Below are 10,965 nucleotides of genomic sequence, written 5' to 3'. Positions count from 1 at the left end.
TCAGGGCTGTCTTTCAGTGAATCTGCCCCAGAGTCCTCTACAACACAATCTGGGTCCTTGTGCTGGGAGCAGACAACACAGGTTCTTTGTCTCCCAGGGTGGGATGGGCAGTGGGAAAGCCCCAGCCTGGGGCTTCCTTCTACCCACAGTGGGGCAGGGGACGGGCCAGTGGTAAGAGGACGAATTCTTCAGCGGTCTGTTCTCTAGCTTGGGCTTCTCCTAGGAGAAAGAACTCTTGGGGGGGGGGGGGGGTGTGAGAAGGGGAGTTTTAGAGCCTTTGCTTCAGACAGGAGAAGAGAGAGGGAGGCCGCAGTCCCTGGCTTGGCCTTTTCTGTTCCTCCCAGATCCAGTTTGCTAACACAGACCCCTGGGGTTTTGCCAAGCTCTCACCAGCTGCATGACGGCAGCCACTGTGGAGAAGGGGAAAGAGCAACAAATTTTTAGTAAAAAGGTCCAGGAGTCAGGAAACCTAGAGTTGGAATCCCGTCTCCTCCATTTACTACTTCCTATGTCACTTTGGGTAATTCGCTTAACTTATCTGAGGTTCATTTTCCTACCCTGTAAAAGAAGGGGGGTGAACTAGATCCTTCCATGGCTAACCTCAGGGATCATAGGAAATATAAGAAAAGCTAACATTTATATAGCTCCTACTATGTGTGGGGGCACTCTGCTATGTCCTTTACAATTAATATCTTATTAAAAAATAATAATAGCTAATGTTTATATAGCTTTTACTATGTGCCTACTAAGAGTTTTACAATTCTTATCTCATTTAATAACAATAATAATAGTGATAGATAACATTTATATAGCACCTACTATGTGCCTGCTAAGCACTTTCAATTCTTATCTCATTTAATAATAATAATGGTTAATATTTATATAGCTCCTACTATGTGCCAGATATAATGCTAAGTGCTTTACAATCATTATTTCATTAAAAATTTATTTCTTTGTTACATTAAAGTTCCCAGGTTTTTCCTTCCCTCCCCTTTATCTCCATTGGAGAAACCATTAACTGACAAAAAGATTTATGTATATATAAACTATGTCTCACTTGTTTCTACTTACCAGTTCTTTATCTGCAGGTCAAACATATACAAATTATCCTTCAAACAATATTTCTGTTGTATCTAATGTTCTCTTGTTTCTGTTCATTTTACTCTTCATAAAATTTCATATAGGTCCTTCCATTTAAAAAAAATAATCTTCTTGTCATTTCTTAAGGCACAGTAGTATTCCATCACAACCTTATGCCATAACTTGTTTAGCCATTTCCTAATTGATGGGTATCCCTTCAATTTCTATTTCTTTGTTACCACAAAGAGAGCTGCTATAAATATTTTAGAAAGTATGGGTTCTTTTCCTTTTTTCCTGATCACCTAAGGAAAAAAATCTAACAATGGTAATGCTGGGTCAAAGGGTACTTACAGTTTTATAACTCTTTGGGCATAAATTCAGATATATCATTTAATAATAATAGTGACTATATAGCTCCTATTGTCTATCAGGTACTATATACTATATACTAAGGACTTTACAATTATTATCTCATTTGATCCCTATAACAACCCTGGGAAATAGGTGCCATTATTAGCCCCATTTTATAGTTGAGGAAACTGAGGCAAACAGAGGCAAAGTAACTTGCCCAGGATCATGTAGCTAGTGTCTGAGGTCAAATTTGAACTCAGGTCTTACTTGCTCTAGGTTCAACTCTATCTAGCTGATCCTAGAAAATCATAGAATTACATCCTCTACAAATGGGTTCTATGAGAAAGGAATCAAAAGTATTTGAACAGGGGCAGCTAGGTGGCTCAATGGATAAGAGTTCGGCCTGGAGATTAAAGGTCCTAGGTCTAGCCTAGAACACTTCCTAGCTAGCCAAGGGACCCTGGGCAAGTCACCTAACTCCAATTGCCATTCTTTTGCCTGGAAACCAATAATTAGTACTGATTCTAAGGTGGAAGATAAGAGTTTAAGAAAGAAGATGTACTTGAATATCTTCAAAGAGTCCATAGACTTCTCAGAATGGCTGAAAGGGGCAGAGATGTGGAGATAGAGAGGCTCCTGACTTTGTGATTTAGTTTTCATACTTGCTGATATTGTAATAAGGGATCAGTTCTCAAGCCTTGTTATCTAGCCTAGGGAGAAGGCATCTGTAAGTACTCCACCACCAGATGTTTGTCCCATTAAGAAATTCAAAGCCAACTCCAGCTGTAGGTCATAGCTTCCATTCTTGTCCTCCAAATGGGGAAATCTAGGTTGAGTTAGAAGTCAAGATCCCTTTCCAGTACAGAGATCTCTTTCTCTACCCATGATTAAGCAGGCTGTGGTTGGTTCTAGAGACCAAAGAAAGCAGGCACTTCCTCAGATGATTCAGGAAATTCAGGTGAAACAGGGAAGTAGGAGTCATGTTTGAACCTGGGGTGTTCAGGGCACACACACAGAGGAGGACAGCAGAAGTCAGGAGGGCTGAGAGCACATTCTGAGTCAAAAGCATTTTATTCACCACAGTGGGGTGGGTGACAGCTTAGAAGAGGTCCAGGGGCAGACGGGAATTTGTCCATTTAGAACCAGAGACCCTAGAGCCACTGCACTTAATGGAAAGGGAGGACATTGAGAAGGAGCTAAAGAAACGTGGAAACATGCTAGGGTTGGGGAAATGGGGAGGCCTTAGTCACTCTTATGACAGGATAAGAATGAGTTGACTGCAAAATTGGGAACATCTAGGGTCCCTCCTCCCTCCCCAACCTAATCTTAACCTTTTGATTAACCCTTTGAGAGAATGTTGGAAAACTGGGGAGTTTCTTGTAGAGGAACCTCCTCCTATCCCCTCCTTCTCCCACACATAGACCATGAGATAAGGGGTGGAGAGGGTGGGAGGAGTTTGAATAAGCCAGGCCTCTTGAACTGATGAGCTCTTTGGCTGAAGGATCAGAGATAGTCTGTCTCAGTGGTCCCACCCCATTTGATGAAGAGAGGGATCTTGGCCCTCACTGCTATCTATCCTCAAACCTTTGCCCTCCCACCTGGGATCCCCATTATATTTCATCATTTCCCCTTCTTTAGGCTTGACTTTAATCCCTTCTACTTCAATTTAAACCCATGTTCAGTGCCTATGTGAGGTTGAATCGGTGTGGGGTTGGGCTGGGGTGAGGCAGACCCAGGAAGAAAGTGAGATAGTAAAGGAGGGACAGAGCAAAATCCTGGGGTTTGAAAAGCTTCATCTTTCACCTCCCAGTTAAGGAGGATCCAAAGACCACATAGCTTTGAAGGTCTCCACACATGGGGATGCATGATTTTTCTCCCTAGCTTTGAGTCTAGGTACTTCAGAAGGGAAATCTAGCCCAGGACCCTGGCATCCTTTCCCTCCTACCCCCAGATCCTGCTTTACATCAGTCTCCTCAGATCTCAGGGATAGAAACCTCAACCTATCTCCTGCCCCAGATCCCATCCCAGGCAGCAGGGGAAACCCTGGGAAAACCTTTCCACCAGTGGGTAATCCCATTGCAGCAAATAGTGGATCAGTCTTAGAGGGCCCAGGGGTCTGCTGCTCTGGTAGGGTAGTGGGGAGAAAGGGCCCTGAGAATCGTGGCCAGTCATTTGGAAGGGGAGTTGAGAGAGGAGGGGGAAAAGCTGCGAGAGGTGGGAGTTCATTCCGGACATTCTGGAAATGGTAGCAGGGGCTCAGCAGACAAGGAGCTTGGGGAGAAGCAAGACCTAGAGAGAGAAGGGGGAAAAGGGAGTCAGAAGGAGGGAACAACTTAGTATAGTGCAAAGCTTCTTAAACTGAAGTCTAAAGACCCATGGTTAGATTTTAGGGGTGAGGAGGCTTCAAATTTGGATTGGGGGGGAAGCTGGGTAGCTCAGTGGATTGAGAGCCAGGACTAGAGATGAGAAGTCCTAGGTTCAAATCTGGCCTCAGACACTTCCCAGTTGTGTGACCCTGGGCAAGTCACTTGACTCCCATTGCCTAGCCTTTACTATTCTTCTGCCTTGGAACCAATTCGGAAGGTAAGGATTTAAAAAAAAAATTGGATGGGAAAAAAATTCCTTCCTTCCTTCCTTCCTTCCTTCCTTCCTTCCTTCCTTCCTTCCTTCCTTCCTTCCTTCCTTCCTTCCTTCCTTCCTTCCTTTTTTGAATCCTTACATTTTGTCTTATATTTGATATTAAGTATTGGTTCTAAGGCAGTAAGGGCTAAGCTATGGGAGTTAAGTGACTTGCCCAGGGCCACACAGCTAAGAAGTGTCTGAGGCCAGATTTGAACCTCCCATCCTCAGGTCTGACTATCCACTGAGCACTGAGCCACCTACCCACATGGATAATTATATTTCAATATAATTAGTTTCCTTTGTGTTTTCTTTTGAGAGTTTCAATGCATTATTTTTAGAAACCACCAGATTGTCATAGGGGTCCATGATGCAAAAATAAATAAATCACTGAACGAATGAATAAATAAATAAATGGGGGAAAGGTTGGGGGTCCCATATTTGAAGCTAAAGTAACTGAGTTTGAATATCTAATTACTAATTATTTGTTGTATGATGTTGGGCAAGTTACCAACCTCTCAGAGCCTCAGTTTTCCTCACCTCTATAATGAAGCAGTTGAATTGTATGATCTCTAAGATCCCTTCCATCTCTAATTCTATGATTCTGTGAAAGTCTCTACTCTCAATTTCTTCTTCCTCCTGAACCTCATCACTCTTTTTGTCTCTCCTGGTATTACCTTGCTTACAATCTTCAGGTCTGTATTTGTGTCTATTCTGTAATTCCAGCATTCTGGCAAGTCATTTAACCTATTTCTACCTCAGTGTTCTCAAGAGATAATAATACCAGTTCTACCTTGCCAACTTAGAAGAGTTATTGTAAAGGCATTAAGTAAGGTCACAGAAAAAGACTTGTTTGAAAAATTATTAATGTTAACAAAATATTTATTGAATAATATAACAAATGAGATAGTGCTTTGATAAGTTAAAAGCTATTTGGCATATTTTTGTTTACAAAGCACATTGTTGGTCCTTTTTCTTTTGAAAACTCTTACTTTCCACCTTAGAATCAATGCTGTGTATTGGTTCCAAGGCAGAAGAGGGGCAAGGGCTTGGCAATGGGGGTTAAGTGACTTGTCCAGGGTCACACAGCTAGGATGTATTTGAGGTCAAATTTGAACCCAGGACCTCTTATCTCTAGACCTGACTCTCAACCCACTGAGTCATCTAACTGTACCCAGGAAAAAGAAAGTTAGTTTTTCTAGCCCTATCATAGCATCCTGGGATGTCAAAGCTGGAATGTCCTAAGAACATAGAATGTTGGAACATAAAGCATAGTGTTAGCTCTGGATGTGGCCTTAAAATAGCAAATGACATGACATGGATTATTTATTAGTTCTAAAAGGGACTTCAGATATGATGTTCAACCCCTTCATTTGACTTGTCCAATATCATAGCACCAATTAGTCAGAACTCAACTGGGCCCAAATCCTGCCTCTAACACATCCTAGTTCGGTAACCTTGGAGCTGGGGCTAGAACTGGGACATTACTGATGTCCAGATCTGTGCACTTTCTACCAGAACCATACTGAGAACACAGTGTCAAGGACTTTGCCCCAGGCTGCCAACATCTGAGGGAGATGGAGTACTTCCTCCCATCAGCAGTGCAGAGACTGCCACCTCCATGCCTTCTGGTCCTTCCCTGGTCTTCAATGAACATTCAATGAACTCAACTCTCATATAGCTTCAGGATGCTGCCCTAGGGCATCTCCTAGCAGCATGGAACCCTCAGTTGGAGCATCTTCTTTGTTGCTACCATCCCACCCCAAACTGTTTTTGCTGGATAAAATAATCCATGGTAATGGTCCTTGTTTTATACAATGTCACACAGTCTCTCACTCTGATTACCCAGTCCCACTGACTTCCTCCACCATCTCTGCTCTCCAACTCCTCTCCATCTTGCCAACTTGAGATCTAAAGCTCTTTTTAGCAGTAGAACCACATGCCCTTATCTGTCTGTCTCTGTATATGCCCTTTGGGGAGGAGTATAACCTATCTCTCCCTTCATCTTGCAAGCTTCCTGAAGACAAGGTCTATATTTCCTCCTCCCAATATATTTCCTCTTGGTTCTTCAGTTGTCAACAGAGAGGGCTGGGATAGACATCCCTATCTCAAACATTCCCTTAGGGTCTATTTCCTAATGTAGCTAGGTCATTCCAAAGCTTTCTAAACCTGGAGTTCAGGAAGACCTGAGTTCAAATACTGTTTGAGCAAATTTCTTAACCTCTTAGAGCCTGAGTTTCCTCATCAACAAAATGAGGATAATAATAGTACCTACCTTCTAGGACTGTTATGAGGATCAAATGAAATAATCTATATAATGTACTTTGTAAACCTTAAAGTGCTATATAAATGTTAGCTTTGATGATTACAAATAATGATGATAATGATAATAATAATAATAATAGTATTATTCATTACCAAGCCCACATTCCCAGGCATCCCAACAATTTTGTCCCTCTAGGCAAGTGTTATGGGGTGTGGTTGGGGGAGGGGAAGCTAGGTGACTCAGTGGATTGAGAGTCAGGCCTGGAAGACAAAGGTTCTGGGTTCAAATGTGGCCTCAGACACTTCCTAGCTGTGTATCCCTGGGCAAGTCACTTAACCCCCATTGCCTAGCTGGTACCACTTCTTCTGTCTTGGAACCAATGCTCAGTATTGATTCTAAGATGAAAGAAAGAAAGAAAGAAAGAAAGAAAGAAAGAAAGAAAGAAAGAAAGAAAGAAAGAAAGAAAGAAAGAAAGAAAGAAAGAAAGAAAGAAAGAAAGAAAGAAAGAAAGAAAGAAAGAAAGAAAGAAAGAAAGAAAGAAAAAAAGAAAGAAAGAAAGAAAGAAAGAAAGGAAGAAAGAAGGAAGGAAGGAAGGAAGGAAGGAAGGAAAGAAGGAAGGAAGGAAGGAAGGAAAGAAAGAAAGAAAGAAAGAAAGAAAGAAAGAAGGGAGGGAGAGAGGGAGGAAGAGAGAAAAGAAGACAGATCAAAAGAAAGATAGAAAGAAAGAGAAAGGAAGAAAGAAGGAAGGAAAGGAAGGAAGGAAGAAAGGAAGGAAAGAAGGGAGGAAGGAAGGGAGGGAGGGAGAGAGGAAAGAAGGAAGAAAAGAAAGTAAGGGAGGGAGGGAAAGAGGGAGAGAGGGAAGAAGGAAGAAAAGAAGAAAGACAGAAAGAAAGGAAGGAAGGAAGGAAAGAAGAAAGGAAGGGAGGGAGGGAGGGAAGGAGAGAGGAAGGGAAAGAGGTAAGGAGAGAGGGAGAAAGAAAGAAAAGAAGGAAGAAAGAAGGAAGGAAGGAAGGAAGGAAGGAAGGAAGGAAGGAAGGAAGGAAGGAAGGAAGGAAGGAAGGAAGAAGGAATTTAATTTAATTAGAGTTCACCTGGGCTCAAACCCTGCCTCCACCATGTCCTAGCTGGGTGACCTGAAGATTATATGATTCATTTGGAATTCTAGAGGTATGCTTGAATTGTATGGAAATGTAATTTCAAAAGTTGTCATTCACATCACTATAAACTCCACTAAATACCCTCAAAAGGGTTTTCAAGAACCCTTACTGGAAAGTTAATCCTAGTTTTAGACAAAAAGGGCCAATTTCTAGAGGCCATCCTAGCTCAAGATCTGATGAAGCACAATGCTTTATCATAGCTCCAGGGGCAAGAGAATAAAAAAATTCAACATTCTTCTTTCTCTATTTTGTTATAAGCAAGCTCGTTTAACTTTCCGTAGTCTCCATTTCCTCATTTGTAAAATGAGGACAGTGACACTGGACCTCTCTTGGCATTGCTATAAGTAAAGCCCATTAAAGCAGTGCAACTGGAAGAATGATTTCTTGCCCCTGATGACCTTCCCCCAGGCTGTTCATCTGACCCCAGAGTAGCCTCCTTTCTCAGGAGGGGAGAAGAGAGGGGAGAGCTGGATTCTCCCCAGACCAACCACAGCTCAGAACCCCAGAGCTCAGGGAGGTAGCTGCTCTGAAGATTGGAGAGGATAATGCCCTCATTTTCCCTTTGTGGCCGGCAGGGGTGGGTGAGAATGGCTGTAAACTCAAAAACAACCGCTGGAGTCCTGGTGAGGGAGCAGTTGGGGATTTTTTTTTCTATCTGGTACTCTAAACTACTGGGAAATCGAGAAGTTAAACTGCTGTAGGGCATTTCCAGGATTCGGGAGATGGGAGGCAGGGAGGGCACAGGCAGGACTGCCCAGTAACTCTGTATAGCTCTGTTTCTGGGCTACATGTCCATGCAAGTCCTGACATAGTCCCACACCCACTGTGCCAGCAGACTCACCTGGGCCCAGGTTCCAAGAGCCTGCTGGGGAGGCTGAGAAGAGAGTTTTCTGTAACCTAGCACAGACAGGACAGATATCCATGTCCTGGAGCATAGCAGGGAATAACCAAAGGCACCTTTTTATATGAAAATTGATAGAAGTAGGTGGGATTGGGAGAGAATGGTGGAGGAACAAGTACCTGGGCCTTCTGAGGGCCTTGTAGCCATTTACTCTGGGTAATAACTCCCCCCCCCCCCCCACCAAACCAAAATAAGATTCCCTCGGGTCTAAGTTTCTCCTGTAGTTGAAGATTCCAAGTTACTCACGATGGTCAACATTGCTGCTTCCCTTCTTATCCCCAGTGGGGTCTAGGGGGCTTTGTGGACTCCGCTGCCCAGCCAGTTGTTCCATAATTGCCCGATGGGTGAACAGAACAGTGTGGAGGAGCTAGAAAGGGAGAGGATCAAGGTTTCAGAGACAGCTTTCTAAGAATACCTGAAAGGACTAGCCAGGCATAAGGAGAAGGAGGAAGAGGAGGACAAGTAGCTGGGATGACACGGGGATAAGGAGTCCCCTTGGAGGGGACGATGGGAGAAGAGCAGTCTTCATGCCTACCTCATTCTGCATGCCGATGGGCACCAAGGCTGGACCATACATGCCTGGGGTCCCCAGCAACAGAGGGGGTGGGGGTGGGGGCCGCATGTCCCACAGTGGATAGTTGACCACAATGAGTTTGCTAAAGTTGAACTTATAAGTGAACCTCTTGCCCTTGGTCTTGTGCAGGATTCTCTTGTTGTAGTAATATCTGGAGAAGACAAGGCTGAGGTGAGCTACACAACAAAAGGAGCCAAAGATGCCCTATCTCTTCCAGGCACCAGATATTTTGCCCACATCTCCTAAAATCTCTGAGGCACTGAGGCACTGCTGGAGGCTCGAATAGACAGCCTCAAAGGGCACAACCCTACAGGAAGCTGTCAGAACCTGTAGCTCTGATAGCCTCAGAAACTAGACATTAGACCTCTTCTTTAACTGTGTGGTTAAGGGCGCCCTCCCTCTCCCTCCATCCTTATCCCCTCCTCACCTGAGGGCTCGGCTCAGCTTGTCATAGTTCATCTGGGGTTTGCATTTTCTTCGGCCCCAGAGACGAGCCACTTCATCTGGGTCCTTGATGACAAACTCCCCATACTCTCCCTGCTGCCAGGCAATGACATGGTGGAACTCCTCTTTCTGAAGTAGCTCCAAGATGAAATGCCACAGTTGGATCTGCCGGGAGCCTGGGGATGACTCTGCCTTGTAAGCCCAGTCTGGGAAGGCCAGACCTGTGGGGATGAGACAGGGAAAGGGGTCTTACTCAGTCCTTTCCCACAAGCAATTGTCCCTCAATGGGACTAACCTCCCTGTGAGGGTAGGGTAGAGATCTGGAAAAAGGGGCCTCTTGGAGATGGATGAATATGCAAAGTAAGATATATTTTTGGACATTGCTAATTAGGAAGAACCAAGTTCAAAATCAACCTCAGACATTTACTAGCTGTGTGACCCTGTCTAACTCCTTAGTTTCCTCATCTATAAAATGGGGATAATAGTACCTATCTCTCAGGGTTGTTGGGGGGATCAAATGAAATCATATTTGTAAAACACTTTAAGAATATTAAAATATGGGGCAGCTGGGTGGCTCAGTGGATTGAATGCCAGACCTAGAGATGAGAGGTCCTGGATCCAAATCTGGCCTCAGATACTTCCTTGCTGTATGACCCTGGGCAGGCCACTTAACACTTACTACTCTTCTGCCTTGGAATCAATAAATAGTATTGCTTCTAAGAGAGATGGTAAGGATTAAAAAAAAAATCTTAAAATGCTATGTAACTGCTAGCTATTATTATTATTATTTGTTGTAAGGATTTTCTTTTTCCAAGGGTGGGGAATGGTGGGAGAAAAAAATATGCTTGGTAATTTAAAAAATTAAAAGTATTTTAAAATATTTTCAAAAAAGAAAAGGGGAATTTGGGTGAAAAAAGGGGCTCCTCTGGTTGGGGGGGGATGATATATTGTAGAAGAGTGGTAATGGGTTGGGAGGCTTCTTACCTGAGATCCAGTAGGAGCTGGGGACTGGGGGGATACCCTCAGCCAGACAGCGGCAGTGCATTGTCCACTCCTAGGGGTGAGAGCTCTCTGTCTAAGGCTTGGGAAGCAAGAAAGACTAAGTGAGAAAGGGAAACAGAGGGTGAACAGATAGAGGGGGGGGAACAGAGAAAGGGGGAAAACCCCCAAAACTATCGTGTACATCAGAGATAGAGAGATACACAGAAAAAAGAAAGAAAGAAAGAAAGAAAAAGTGGAAGGGAAGAAATGAAGAACTCAGAGGGAAAGAAATTAAAGGTAGTTTAGATTAAGGGAAGAAAGTGGAAGTATAATAGAGGTGGGTAACTATAACCAGAGCCAAGATGACTCCTTCATTTCCCCAGGGACCACACCTCAGATTGGGATACCATAATAACTCTGAGAAAGGACCCAGTGCTAGGGTTGGAATGTTAGTCACTTAAATAGATGGAGGAAGGTAGGGAGGGGAAAGAGTCAGAGTTTTCGTCTGTCCCCCTTCCACTCCCCCACCCCCAAAGTATCAAGAGATTTAGAAAAAGAGAGAGCCCTTCCCTTCCACTCAGGGCTTAAGGGG

The 10,965-nt window shown here is 43.7% G+C and overlaps 1 protein-coding gene across 1 annotated transcript; it reads right to left on the bottom strand.

Moving 5' to 3' along the window:
* Positions 1-2,486: 2,486 nt before the first annotated feature.
* Positions 2,487-10,473, bottom strand: ETV3L (ETS variant transcription factor 3 like). Its single transcript, XM_056814820.1, has 5 exons — positions 10,377-10,473; positions 9,376-9,613; positions 8,910-9,099; positions 8,621-8,741; positions 2,487-3,720 (listed from the first exon to the last, which is right to left on the bottom strand). Exons 1-5 carry the CDS (start codon positions 10,435-10,437, stop codon positions 3,242-3,244), a joined length of 1,089 nt encoding a protein of 362 aa, XP_056670798.1. The 5' UTR covers positions 10,438-10,473; the 3' UTR covers positions 2,487-3,241.
* Positions 10,474-10,965: the final 492 nt, after the last annotated feature.

Source organism: Monodelphis domestica, chromosome 2 (assembly GCF_027887165.1).
Source record: "Monodelphis domestica isolate mMonDom1 chromosome 2, mMonDom1.pri, whole genome shotgun sequence".
In the NCBI taxonomy this organism is placed as follows: Eukaryota; Metazoa; Chordata; class Mammalia; order Didelphimorphia; family Didelphidae; genus Monodelphis; species Monodelphis domestica.
Note: the sequence above shows the minus strand (reverse complement) of the source record. Positions and strands in the feature narration are given on the sequence as shown.

Coding starts and splice junctions, on each gene's coding strand:
- ETV3L (XM_056814820.1), bottom strand. CDS start 10,437: ATGCACTGCCGCTGTCTGGCTGAGGGTATCCCCCCAGTCCCCAGCTCC. Junction 9,614..10,376: donor CAGCTCCTACTGGATCTCAG/GTAAGAAGCCTC, acceptor TCATCCCCACAG/GTCTGGCCTTCCCAGACTGG. Junction 3,721..8,620: donor AAGCAGCAATGTTGACCATC/GTGAGTAACTTG, acceptor TTCTCTCTCTAG/GTCTTGCTTCTCCCCAAGCT.